The 14,619-nt window shown below is 43.5% G+C and overlaps 1 protein-coding gene across 1 annotated transcript in view; it reads left to right on the forward strand.

Annotated features, from left to right (window-relative positions):
* Window positions 1-13,593: 13,593 nt before the first annotated feature.
* Window positions 13,594-14,619, forward strand: part of CRYBG1 (crystallin beta-gamma domain containing 1) — a 98,090-nt gene continuing 97,064 nt past the window's right edge. The window contains exon 1 of the mRNA XM_065056619.1: window positions 13,594-13,983. Within this exon, the coding sequence (XP_064912691.1) occupies window positions 13,748-13,983 (236 nt within the window). The 5' untranslated portion in view covers window positions 13,594-13,747. The remainder of the gene's footprint in view (window positions 13,984-14,619) is intronic.

Here is a 14,619-nt window from a genome sequence, read left to right on the forward strand (position 1 = left end):
TGTCAATATCTGGTTGCTGAAAAGTTACCTGAAGTATTTCCCTGTATATTTTGCTATAACTAGGATAATTGATTGCTTTAATCACATGGAATGAATTTAATGCTGCTTTCATATAACTGGTATTTTATGGCACCTACATTAAACATAAAAAAAAGGCTCACTCATATGTATAACAAAGAACCCTGGCAGGTAGACAAAAAATTCCTTTTATTCAGGCCTGGGTCCTCACTGTATAAAATCCTTACTCCAGTGAATCAATGGCAAAACACACAAGGATCTGTGAAACTTAACATATTCCAGTGTTGCTTTATTAGGAACTGATCAGCAATTACTATGAATATTTTCCCTTTGTTTCCCTAACAGCTTTCAATAGAAAGCAAAACATATTTTGTTTTAATTCCTTAAGCTGTTGTCTATTGTGTATGTAAGCAAAAACAGATTGTGAGAATCATTAATGTACACCTTTTAACATGCAACAGTGAGTAAGAGGCAAATGAAACACATAATACTGCTATTTATATCTAGCTAAATAGTTCATTGTTGCCTACTCCCAGTGAAGAATTAATTTGATTAATCACATGAGAAGCTGATTCATTCATCTGAAACCCGTCTGGAAATATTACAAGACACAAGTACCACATCTGATGGCACTTTATGTTTTCCAGATCCAATTTAAATGTGTATGTTTGTGGAAGCAAAAAATCACTCTTAACTGGATATATTTCTCCTTTCATGCTTTCTTCACCTACTAATATTTGCCTTCTATAACACGTGAATATGTTTGGAAATATTCCATACTGTTTTTAAACTCTTGCTTGTCTAAATAACTGTAGTATACTGACAGCTGTCCTAGTTTTCACTCCTGGTAAACCCTCTTTTACTTGGCTGATTTGCTATTCTAATTCTAAGATTCCTAAGTCATCTTTCAGACTAAAAAAGATTTTTTTGTTGTTGCTAAAACAAGAGACTGGACATTAGGAACTCCTAGCTCTAAGTCTGCTGCTTATTATTTACCTTGAACAAAATTTCTTGTGTTTGCTACTTTATCATAGACCCATTAAGACATCTTAGTGAGGAGTGGGGCAATACAATTTTTAAGAATTATGTGGTATGTATGGATGGAGATTTCTTATGAACCTAAATCAGATCATAAGCTTTCTTTTTTAATACATTAATAGTGCCAACACCCATTTGTTCACTTAGCTAGATTTCCATCCTTCCGCATGTTAACTAAGTAATATTTACTCTGCCACATATTGTCACTTATGAAAGAGGAGTGCCTGGTATTCCAAAGGCAGCAGGATGATGATGATTCCCTTTTTTTTTTCTTTTTCTGTTGGGAATACTGAAATGCTAATGGTTTTGTCAGTACTATCTTAGTATGTGACACGATTGGCTCCATCTACGTGTGATACATAAATTTAGCCATTTATGACTGAGGATCAACACTAACTTAGTGCTGAATCATCACATGGCCAGGAAGTAAAACAAAAATACAAGGAGGAGAATATAATAATCCTGTGCTGTTTGGCTATTGTAACAGGCTTTAGGTTGTTTATTTTTAGGCAAGACAAAGTTTCACCCTCAATCTGAAGAGAAACTTTCTGTTAATGTTGTTGGGATGTCAGCTTTTGAGACAAGGGTGGTCCAGTCCTCAGTACAAGAAGACCCTAAGCACCCATGTGTCACCTAGTACTCAGGAACTCCCAGAACTGAAACTAGCATTAACTGCTGATTATCAACAACTAATCTTTTTTACTTTGGTAAGAAGCCTTCTTGTTGTACAGCTTTTTATTAAAACCCTTTCAATGAAATTTAATTCATTTGTATGTTATGTTGCATAATTTCAAGCATCTGAGTTAGACACAGTCCCCACAGATACTCATTACAACCTAACCTATGGGCTAACTTCTGAAACCTGACATAATATTGCACTAAAGTATCAAATATCATAGGGGTCTACAGATAAACCAGTGTGAAGTGTGATGTAAGTACATCAGGCCAGGTTCCTTGCCCACACAAGTCACCAAGGCTTCAGAAAAGTAATTTTCTATTCTCAGTAAACCTGTCTATCTATTAACATCTGACCTAGACCACGGTTTCTTTCTTAGCTTTCCGAAAAGAAATGCTTCCAATTTGTAATAAAACAGAGCATTTCTCTATTTCAGACAAAAATGTTTTTGTGGTATGACTGGATGATCTTTAGCAATTTAATCCAGGGAAATAATTTTTCTCAGTGATTCCAAATTCAATTTGATCCTTTCATAGTAATAAAGTCTTGATAACCCCAGTTCTGAAGCTCTGAGATATCTTTGTTTCTCCATTAATGAAGTGTTAAGGAGGTTTACATTTACAAAGACTTTAGGGAATTTAAAATCAATATTGGATGTGATTTCTTCTGTTTTCTATCTTTGTTGTATTTGTAGAACATTTGTTATATGAGCTGGTTGTTAAATCACTCTGATTTCTCAGGAAAAAGGTAAGTGTGCAATGCATATAAAATAGGAAGATGGATGTTAGTGTTGATGGGGAAAAAAGTAAAAATCCTAAAGTCTACCTGATTCCATAAGTATAATTACGAGTGGCCTCACCAGTGCTGAGTGGGGGGGAAACAACCCCTTCCCTTGACTTGCTGGCCACACTGTGTCTAACGTAGCCCTGTACATGCTTGGCCTTCATTGCTGCACCAGAGTTTGCATTGGCCTCTGTTGAACTTTGTGATTTTTCCACTGGATCATTCCTCTTGTTTGCTGGGATCCATGTGAATCGCAGCCCCTCCCTCCAGTATATCAACCACTCCACCCCACAGTTTGTGTCATCCAAAAATCCAAATAATGTGTGTTCCAGCTCATTATCCAGGTCAATGAGAAAAAATGGTAAATGGCCCTGGCCCTAGTATTGATGCCAGACGAATGCCACTAGTAACCAGCTTCAAGTTAGACTTCTGTGGTGTGTTGACCCTGGCTGGACACCAGGTGCCCATCAAAGCAGCTCTATCACTTCCCTCCTCAGCTGGAGAGGGAAGAGAAAATACAACGAAAAGCTTGTCAAGATAAGGACAGGGAGAGATCACTCACCAATTACCATCACGTGCAAAATAGACTTGGGGAAAATTATTACCAATCAAATCAGAGTAGGACAATGGGAAATAAAAACTAAATCTTAAAACATCTTCTCACCACCCTCTCTTCTTACCAGGCTCAACTTTACTCCTCCTCCCACCCAGCAGCGCAGGCGGATGGGAAATGGGGGTTGCGGTCACTTCATCACACGTCTCTGCCTCTCCTTCCTCAGGGGGAGGATTCTTCACACTCTTCCCCTGTTCCCCATGGGAGACAGTTCTCCTGTCTCCCATGGGAGACAGTTCTTCACAAACTTCTCCAATGTGAGTCCTTCCCACAGGCTGCAACTCTTCATGAACTGGTCCAGTGTGTGTCCCTTCCATGGGGTGCAGTCCTTCAGGAACAGACTGTTCCAGCATGGGTCCTCCATGAGGTGACAAGTCCTGACAGTAAACCTGCTTCAGCCTGGGCTCCTGTCTCCATGAGGACACAGGTCCTGCCAGGAGCTTGCTCCAGGACGGGTTTTCCAGGTCACAGCCTCCTTTGGGCATCCACCTGCTTTGCCATGGGGTCCTCCACGGGCTGAAGGTGTGTATCTGCTCCATTGTGGACCTCCATGGGCTGGCAGAGAACAGCCAGCCTCACCATGTACTTCATCATAGGCTGCAGGGTAATCTCTGCACTGGCACCTGAAGCACCTTCTCCCCCTCCTCCTTCACTGACCTCGGTGTCTGCAGAGCTGTTTGTCTCACATATTGTCTCTCTCACTCCTCTCTTCTGACTGCTGCTAGTGTTGTGCGAGTTCTTTTCCCCTTCTTAAATATGTTATCACAGAGGCACTACCGCCACTGCTGAAGGGCTTAGCTTTGGCCAGCGGTGGGTCCATCTTGGAGCTGGCTGGAACTGCCTCTGTGGGACATGGTGGAAGCTTCTAGCAGCTTCTCACAGAAGCCACCCCTGTAGCACCCCCCACCACCAAAACCTTGCCATGCAAACCAAATACAACCTTGAAACATTAACCACTACTCTCTGAGCCCAGCAGTCCAACCAGTTTTTCAGTCACCTCAGTCTACTCATCCAGTCCACATCTCCTTGGTTTAGCTACCAGCATACTATAAAGGACTATGTTGAAAGTCTTGCTTCAGATAAGCTACATCTGTAACTCTCCTTTCATCCACAGAGGCAGCCATTTCATCATAGAAGGCAATCAGGTTGGTCAAGGATGATTTAACCTTGATAAATCACTGCTGGCTGGTTCCAGTCAACCTCTGTCCTTCATGTGCCTCAAATGGGAAGGACTTGTTCTTTAGTTTTCCCAGGAGCTGCCCAGGTTGTAGGTCTTCCTTCCTCTTTTTTTAAAATATTGATGTAACATTTGCCTTTTACCAACAACTGGCAAATTCCCTCAACTGACAAAGCCTTTCAAAGAAGAAGAAGACATCAGCCATCTCAACTTTTGTGGATGCACCTCATCTGGTCCCATGTCCAGAATTACTTAAATTCTCCCTAACTTGATCCTCTTGTGCAATGGGTAATACCTCTTTCCCCCCAGTTTGCTACTAGGTACAGAGACCTGGCCTTGCCAGTAAAAAACAAGGCAAAGAGGGCATTAAGTACTTTAGGCTTTTCCACATTGTTTTTCACTGGGTCCTTTCTAGCTTACCTGCACTATTTAGCAGCAAGCTTACATTTTCTGTCATCTTTCTTTTGAGACTGCTTACCTGTAGGAGTCCTTCATGTTGCCCTCCAAATTCCTTGGAGGTTTCAATCTTAGCTCTGTGTGGCTTTCCTAATTCAACTCTTTCATGCCTGGGTGATGCTGCTAGATTTCTTGGTAGCCATTCCCTGCTTACACTTTCTGCATACTTCCTTTCTGTGTCTGCGCTCAGCTAGAAATTTCCTCTTCAGCCAACCTGGCCTCCTGCCATATCTGCCCATCTTCTTGTACAACCACGACAGACCATTCTTGTACTTCAAGTGGATTTTATCTGAAGATCAGCTGTAATGGGATTTTTTTCTTTCTTGGCTCACCAGAGACTCCCGCCTACCTGTTTCCTGACCAAGCTGAAGTCCACTGTCCTGAAGTCCAGGTCTTTACCATGTACTTTCCTCACATCCATTAGCATCCTAAATTCAACCTGTTTCTCCACTTCTTTTTAGGCTTTGATCTCCATACCCTGACTTACCTGCTTTAAAGCCTTTCTCAATAGATTAGCAAGACTATTGGGAAAGATGCTCCTGCCTCTCTTTCTCATGCAGGTGGCATCACTCTCCACCAGTCCTTGCTCCCAGAAGATGGTCTATGGGCATAAAAGCCAAAGGCCCTGCTTGTGACACTAGCCACACTGGCTTTGATCTGCAAGATACATCCTTTCCTGCTGAGCCACTTGACCAGTAAGATCAAAAAGGAACACAACCTTGGCCCCTTTTCCACAGCTTAGAGCACAGCAGTCATCTTTGATCTGCTCAAGGTCTCTTTTGGCAGCAACACTTGTGGCCAGATGGGTAAGCAGAAATAGATAGTAATAATGCAAAGACAGAAATAGATAGCAATGGCCCAAAGACGCCGTTGGTCCTTCTGCAGTGTCCCACATCAGGGCTTAGCTTCTTGACAGCAGGCCTGACCTGCAGGTGGGTGGTCTGGCCCCTGGAGAAAGGAGTCTTAGCCGCTGTTACCCATTACTTCATCCTTATGGTGCTGGTTCCAGCCAGTTGGAGGTTTTTGTTCGATACCCTGGAATTCCCCATGAACTCTTTTATTTTTAGCTATCCCCCAAAACTTTCTATCCCACATAAATTTTACTGTCTTGCTACATATCATAGCTCATCAATAAATATTTTACCTTATAATTTTATCAGACACGTTTAAGGAAGTCCATTGCTTGTTTCATCTCATATTGATTATTCTTACTCTTTCTGTTGGCCTATGACAGCCCTTTTCTTCTCTCAACTCATAAGTATATTGTTTCCTTGATAACCTCTTGGGAAGGGCATGGTTATGAAGACTCATTCTCTTTCATCTACTTTTATGTAGACCAGGTAGTAGATAACTCCCTAATTATTGTTTATTGATGGGAGAAATTCACTGACCTGCATTTTCACAGTCACTCTTTGGGCTTGTTTTAAATATTACATCCTTATTCTCAGGGATTGCAATCATGGGAAAAGCAAATCCTGATGAACAGCTCTGCCACTTCATGCTTCTACTCCCTGGGACTCCTGATAACTGGTTTGCTTCATCAGGCTGTTTCATCACCTCCTCTTCTGGGTAACTTTTCATGGGACAGTGCGAGGTTTAGATCCACCTGAGAAGCAGACAAAGCTGATGACTGCACAGAGCAGTGCTGGCTGATGGATTTCACAGGGTCTTCAGGCAGACGAAAGGACTCTGTAATGTACAGGACACAGGAGGAAGAAGTGACTGGTAAACATAACTATGAACAGTTTCAATTTCTGAGTAACGCTCCTGTGTTATCTGCAGATATACAGGAACAGTTATGCTTTTAATTACATCTGGTCAGCTTAATATTTAATTGCAGATTCTTTAGCATTTAACCAGAAGACTGGATAGCTCTTCGATTTGTCACAGGACACTCACATCCCATAGCAAATTAATCAGCTGTACTTATGCTTCAGTCTTCAGCATTATGGTTTTAGGGTGTAAACTGCTGAAGACAGAGACCTGCCTTCCTGCATGCTTGTACGTTTCCCAGCTCATCTGTTAGTATAAATAATAATAAATAACCGATAATTATGTATTTAATTTCCAGGGCTACTGATTAAGTAATATAATTGGAATCTCTGTTAAATAATTACTTTTAAATTTATTAAAAACTAAAAGAGAATGATCATATCCTAACTCAAGCAATGCTGGCTGACAGATTTCTACAAGAGTATGATGAAAATAGAATAGAATGGAAATGCTGATTTAGTCAAACTTAAATTAAAAATTATTCTCTAAGGTGACAGGTTTCCAAATTCATTTCAACCTAGAGAATAACTAAAATACAGATCAGGATGCAAAATAAGAACATGAGCTATAGCTTAGCTTCTGGGCAACCATAAAAGTATAGCAATACTACATAAAATTATAGTAATACTAGTGGAAAACTAGAAAGCAAGAGAAACAAAGCCACGAAATATTAACCTGGGAATATACACATATCAGCAGAGCTACACCTACTCAGGAAAACATAAGCACATCTTGAAATTAAGCAGTAAATTAGCAATTTGTTAGTATTAAATTCCTAATGCCTCATTATTATGTTAATTTTGGTATATTTTAATTGCATTCATTTATGGTGTCACCTTTAAATTGTGACACTGTGACTACTGGAGAACAGAGTGCTAGAACTAATGTTTTTTTAATTTTATTTTTTTAAATCGAACTCCAGAGGAGCCTGAGCCCCAGATGCACAAGGGCAGCACAATCTCCCACTCAGTTTCTCTCAGTCTACAGAATCACTGAGATGAGAAAGAAAACTTGCCACAATGTGGAAGGCTCTTTCCTCTCAGCAGCCTCCACAGCATTTGTTTCAGTCTAGTTAGAGAGTCTGTTTTCTCACAGCTGTTTTATCTTCCCCTGTTACAGCTCCAGGAAGGAAAAAAACTACTTATTGAAAAAACTCATATATGAAACAAATGCAAAGTGAACAAATGTTGACATTAAGGGAGCTGATATGAAAACATAGCATACATACAGTGTTTTAGAGACTTGAATGTTCAGCTTGAGACCAGGCACAGAATCTTCATGCAAACTCTTTACACAGACTGAAAAGTCAAATGATTGAAAGCTTTGAAGAAACTAGGAGATGAAAAGTGCACAGACAAAAAATGGATCTTTTACAGGGGGTCAGAAGAACATAATACTTGGATACTAAGAATAAGACTGAAGTGGGATATATGTGTTATCCTGGTTTTGTACTGACACTGCACTTCAATGAAAGGTAATTACAATTAGGAGAAAAGTAACATCGGATTGTCGTTAACGGAATGAGAAAAGTGCTTAGCAGGTATTAGAAAAGGAAACTCCTGAAAGAAATGTTTTCTTTGGGACAGTATTTTTCTGCAAACTGATTGGAGAGGGAAAGAAAACTACTACCACAGTTGTATAAGCAAGAATGAAAGTGATGTCCTATGCCGGGAACTCCTGAACATTTCATAATTGAAATCTATTTGGCTATCTGCCTGGATTCATGGGCTGCACCTAGTTGGCGTTAATCTCAAACAAAGCACTCTCACTGTGAGCATCACAATGGGAGTATTATGTGGAGGTAGTAACTAATACAGAAGTAGTTCACTTCTACATTAAAAGAAATAGGATAGCTGTAGATAACACTGTAGAACTCCATGTTATAGTTAAAGATCACATGCTACACCTTGGCCATGTTGCGGGACACTTTTAATGGTAAGCACTGAAGTTATAGAACCCCATGAACTACATACTGAATTGTTTTGTTTCTTTCCCTTGAGCTGTAGGATTCTAATTCTAAAGCCTCTTTAAAGGCCCAAAGATGGGTTGCAGGATTTTTCTCTGAGTAGCTGACAGGAGGTGTATGGGTAGCAGTGGGGAGGTCTACACGACACCTTCCATCTATGTGAATATATAGGCTACTCAAACTTTCAGATAAATTGTTTGCATTTTACAGCAACAACAAGAAAACATGCTAATATTGAATTGAATTATTTATATGCTAATTTCCCGTTACTAAATCCATCCACTCCTATCTGCTGTGGACTACTCAGTTTAAGCAATAAAAATCTTACCTAGAGTATTAACGGATTTGGCAGAACTATCCATATATAATGGGATTAGGAATCAAGCCAAAGCTATCAGAAGAATGAAGGTGAAATCTGGACCCTGACAAGGGTCATATGCATTTTTGACTTGATCTGATCAATAACTAGCACCTAAGAGATAGGCATTGTATGCTTTCAACAGAAGTACCAGCTCATGGATGGTGTTAAATGCCAAAGATCCCAAATTGGACCATGATGAGAACAAGACACCACAAAACGAGACCAAAAGCATCCAACACACAAAGCTGAAGTGCTGCCTGAAGTAAACGTGCAGTGTGTATGAGTAAGAAGAAATTCAGAGCATGAGGTCATGGGAATTCATTCCCACTCCAAAATGTCCCTCAGAGCCTGAAGTGCCTCCATCTACTCCAGCTCCAGCACCTGCGTGGTCACCCGTGTGTCTCCCCAGGCAATCCAGCCATATGGTTGCCTGATAGACCAGGGTAAGTCATGGCAACTGGCGTGCCAGTAACATTGACTAAGTGAAGATTGCCATTTGAGCCTGACTGATGTTTTGCCCCACCTGCCAGGTAGGTAAGGCAATCCCACAAATTCTTCGTGGCTTCCAAATTTACTTCTTGGTTGAAGATGAAATCCTTGGCTCTTGCTTCCTTCGTCGTAGTCTCATTCGGTCTCTGCATGCTTTTTCCAAAGCCCTTCCCTGTGACATAGACCCACTGACCTTCATGGGGTTTGCCCTGGTATTTAAGGGTCTCTTGGCTTCCCTGGCTTCCTACCTATTTCTGCAGCTGCAATTCTTGCTGGCATGTTCTTGAACTAACTTAGCCTTAGCCTTGACTTTCCCTGGTCATAATATTTCATTGCATTTTCCCTTTTTCATTCCAGACTGTCTTTAACCACCAAGAATGATCACCCACATCCTGCCATGTTTGATAATTTACTGAGGATATGTATTTATGCCTTTTATTTCAAGGCATGGAGTGGGACTCACTCCTCCTTTCAGGCATAGCCAGGGAACCTCTAGTTTTGTTGGGCCAGAAAAAAAACAGCTTTAGTGGCAATATGACTGTGAGGTAGAACATCTTCTTGTAGGTCGGATATTCCTGAATTAAGGCCACCATTTCCACTCCTATTTCTACATCACACCTTTGAATTCCTGGAAAAAATTGGAAGCCAGAGCAGCATTTTGTACAGAGCCTGGTATTATTATATGTGTTAAACAGGATGTAAATATGCCAACCACAGGGAGTCCCAGTGGAGATTTAGGCCAAGCAATACCTGTGTTTTAGCTCCTTGTCAGACTTAGGCAAGAACCAGGCACCCAGCACTCAGTCCTGTGAAGACTGAGGCAGTTCTGGGCATGTGGAGAGGTGAATCCCTAACAACCTGGGGCACATTCCAGACAAACAGGGAGGCACCTCTGGAATTTAGGTGCCTGTAGGGTTAGGTGTCAAATGAATGCGGGATTTCAGGATCACAGTTTGGGTCTTCCATGTTTTATGTGGGACACAGGCAGGATTTAGGCCCCAAATACTTTATTGGTCTTTTGTCACCAGCACCAAAGTGTGGGAATCCAAACCACTTTTCCTGTATTCTGACAGTAAATTAGCTGGATCTCAATTGTTAACTTCAACTTACTGTTTCTAGAGAAAATGTCAAACCTCTATTGTATTGGAAATTAATATAAAATATTAGGCAAGAAAGTTGATGATAGTCCATTCCTATTTTTCTGTAATTTACTTATGGGCTTTAGATTGTTGTGGGGTTGGGTTTTTTGTTTTTGTTTTGTTTTGTTTTCACAAATATTGTGTCTGTCATATATTGACAGTTTTATATTAGAACAGTGTTTCTGTATTGAAACAATAAAAAGGGAGGAACAATTATTTGAATAAATCGTGTTTTCTCAACTTGTGTGTTATTCAGTTTCTGTAAAAGCTTTGCAGATTTTGAGTTTGTATGTGTCTGATTTTCATCATAATTCCAAAATTAGTATGCTTCTGTGATTTTTGTAAATCTCATATACAGCATGCAGTCAGGCTAGGTGGATATTGAATATGACGAAGTCTAATCTAGACAGCCGATCACCTTCACCATGTTGGAATGAAACCAAACAGGAGAAGGATAGTTTGTTGCATATCTTTCTATGATATGAATTACTATGAACAGTTGCAAAACTGTGTTGGTTCAGATAAAAGCAAGACTGACTTGTTCTGTGACATGTGTCAGGACTGATGATGTAAACATGACCATCGCTTAAACTTTCCTAAATGGCTATGAATTTCTGTCTTAACTAATGGTCTTAAAAATGCCTTTCCTGAAAGAAGAGGTCCAAATCTTCTAAATATGCCTAGGAACAAGTACTACTACAACTACTGAGCCTCCACAAATCTGTTTGGATCAAGATCATGTGTTATTCTGATACGGTCAAAATATGAACAAATTCCACCAACCAAACCCCCTTTACCTACCTTCATATTGTGGCGTATGCTAGCACTGAGGCAGAAACGTTGGACACCTCAAAGCTGACGTTACGTGCTTATTTCCGATATTTGTCGCTCTAGAGAGATACTTAATTCTACACATTTTCTAGATAGTCTATGATGCCAATGCTGATTCAGACCCTGCTGAGATAATATAAAAGGGTTTAAAAAGATGCGCACCTTGCATTTCTTTTTTTTTTTTTTCCTGTTCTGTGATTTAAACTGTATGTTTTCCGGCCATACACGTCTGTCTTTGTGTGGGCGTGGAATGAAGCAGCACAGGTCTGCTGAACATACCCTTGGCCACCTGGCCTGCTGAGAACTGTGGGTATCCAGTGGGCACAGTGGCAGAGAAAGGAGAAACTGGGACCGCAGTGGCCCAGATTCCTTTCTCTCCAGTGCGGTTTAGCTGAAGTGGCTCACCAACACCAATATATTCACCTTTACTCCAGCACAACAGAATCCTAATTATAACTGAGACCTAACTGGAAATGTAGTACAAATACTTGGTAATATATTTATCTGGCTTCTTCAACAGTGGATGTCATAAAGTACCAAAGTTCCAGATGTGGATCTTTAGTCAAGGAAATAGAAAGGAATAATTTTAGGCTAAAATAAGAGAAGAGGTGTAGCTATTTGCATCTTAAAAGTATAGAGTCAGTGTCCGAAAATCTTATCCATATACAGGAAACAGGACCTCCTGCTTTAATCCTAACCATCCATCAAGGACAGCATACTACCTTTCATCTTGGGGTCTCCTATCTCCTTTAGGTCTCCTGTCTCTGTCCTTGGAAGTACTTGAAACCCAACTGGACACAGTCCTGAGTAACCTGCTCTTGCTGACCCTGCTTGAGCAGGGGGTGCTGTCATAAGCAACCTCCAGAGGTCCATTCCCACCTCAAGTATTCTGTGATTTTATGATTTCCATGCTTATATAAATTGCTTTACTGAAACTGACATTTTTTTCTTAATCCCTTATGCACTTCCTGAGGGTACAACTGTCTACCTTTCTGGTTCTGCCCAATTTTGTCATCACACATTTAATATAGTACTCATCACCTATTTTAATTCTGGGAAAAAATAACTTTCTTCATAGGTTAATCTGTTTAGTTAATCACTAGCCAAGTAAATTATACACAACTCAGGAAATAACTCAAATTGCCCGCCATACATACTTCTTTGGGTAAGACAGTAGTATAGGTAGGACTGACCTACTCAGCCAAACCTATTCTGTATTTTGTCCTTCCCTGCCTTGCTCACGTCCTTGTCCTCCTGCCACAAAGACCCCAGCATAAATTTATGTCCATCTTGATGTACGGTTCGTCAATTATTGGCTGATTATGACAATTTTTTAATAGTGAATTTAAAGATTTCCAGCACACGGACATTTTTATCATGTTAGCGTTTTTAGCAGACAATTATAACCTCCGTGTCCCATCAGTAGCAAGCAAAATCAGAACAAACAAAACCCTAAAAAACTCCTTATACCAGACAAATGCGTGCTGATGACAATTTAGGAGAGGCGGTATCCTGCAGTGCAGAACAGCAAGTCTCGTAAAGAAAGCTGGAGAACACCTCGGGGTCATTTAAGAGAAGATTCCCAAAAGCACTGAGGGACACAGGGGATCACCACATCCTGCCAGGAGCTGCTCACGATATGACCTGATTCGATCCTCCCCGTCGCAAGCCGGCTGAGAGTCTCGTCCCTGCCCGAGCCGTGCCGCGGGAACGGCTCCCCACGAAATCACTTCCCCGGCCCTACTTGGCGGAATAACGAACCGGCAGGACGGTTAAAGCCAATTTATTCCCAGGGAGAGGGATAAGCAGCTAATTAATTAATGTCGCGGACACCGGGACAAAAAGCAGCGCTGCAGGGTTTGGGCTGTGCTGGCTCCTGAGGAGGCCCCTCGGCTCCCCGGCCGGGGAAGCCGGTACGGCTGGGCTGGGGGGCGGATGCGGAGCCCCCGATGCTGCCCCTGCGCGGTGCGATGCGGGAGGGCGCGCAGCCTTTCCCCGCGACTTTACACGAGTGTCCGAGGCGCAGGGCACACCTGAGGGTTAGGAGAAACAACAACAAGATAATGACCCCTAATGCGCACCCTGGGCACGGATCACACGCGGGCCGCTCCCTTCCTGTGCCACCGGCGGGGAGACTGCTGCGGCGCGGTTCCTTCGGCGGGGAGGGACCGACGCGGCCGGCGGTGGGCAGGGAGGGAGGGAGGGAAGAAATCGCCTTATTAAACGCATACACTGAGGCCGGCGGCTGCGACCGCCGCCCCCTCCATGCCCGCGGAGAGTCCGAAACCGCAGGCAGCGCCGCGCTGCGAGCAGCTCCCGCCGCCCGCGCCGCCCTCACCCCGCTGCCGCTCCTGCCCCGGCTGCCGGCGGGAGGGCACCGCCGCCGCGCACAACCCCGCCGCCCACCGCGGCGGTACGGAGCCTGGCATGGCGCGGCGCGGCCGCTTCCAGCGCTTCTTCGGCTTCAGCGAGTCGGAGGACTCGGAGCCCGAAGGGGCGGCCGCCCCTCCACGCCGCTGCCCCTCCGCCGCCGCGCCCAAGAGGCGCTCCGCGTTCCCCCACTGGCGCCCGAAGAAGAAGGAGCAGCACCCCCGTGGGGGCGGCTGCGGTGCCCCTGCCGCTCGGACCCCGCCCGCCTCACCCCCCGGCTCTCCGGACCCGCGGTAAGCGCGACTCTGCGCCTCCTCCCCGGGGGCGGCTGCGGGGGGCGGGAGAGCGGGCGGCGGGGGGACCGGTGGGACCCGCGGTGCCGGGGGCCGGCGGGCAGGGCACGGCTGGAGTCCAGGGCTTTTTTTGACTTCCGAGGCGGGAATCGGATGTCCCGCAGCCGCCTTCGGGTCCAGCGTTTGCCCCATTCTGGCAGAGCGGCGCCTGAGCGGTGTTGACAAACAGCAGCGCCTGTGCGAATAACTAACAGTCACCCTGTGCCCGGAGCAGAGCGAGGCTTCCTGCTCCAAACAGCCTCCTGAAGTGTGGCTGGCGTGCGTGAATAGCTTTTACTTGCTTTGTGCGCGCTTTTCCTGGACGTAGTAAAGGAGGGAGAGAAGGGCTTGGCACTGCTTTTCTGCAGTACTGTAGTAGTACTCTAGCAGCTGTTGCTGCCCAGTGTGGTTCGAGGTGTTCCATAAGTAGTGACCATCTAATGCACGCTGGCTTATAAGTTCTTGAGGACACAGGCATTCCCCGGGGGCAGCTGACAGCCTGTGGCTGAAGCATGGGGAAGCTCAGTGAGATTGGTGGGGTTGGCGAGCAGGAGAGCCTTTTGACATGAAAGTAATTCACAGCAGGGTACAGTGAAC

Source organism: Columba livia, chromosome 3 (genome assembly GCF_036013475.1).
Source record: "Columba livia isolate bColLiv1 breed racing homer chromosome 3, bColLiv1.pat.W.v2, whole genome shotgun sequence".
Classification (NCBI taxonomy): Eukaryota; Metazoa; Chordata; class Aves; order Columbiformes; family Columbidae; genus Columba; species Columba livia.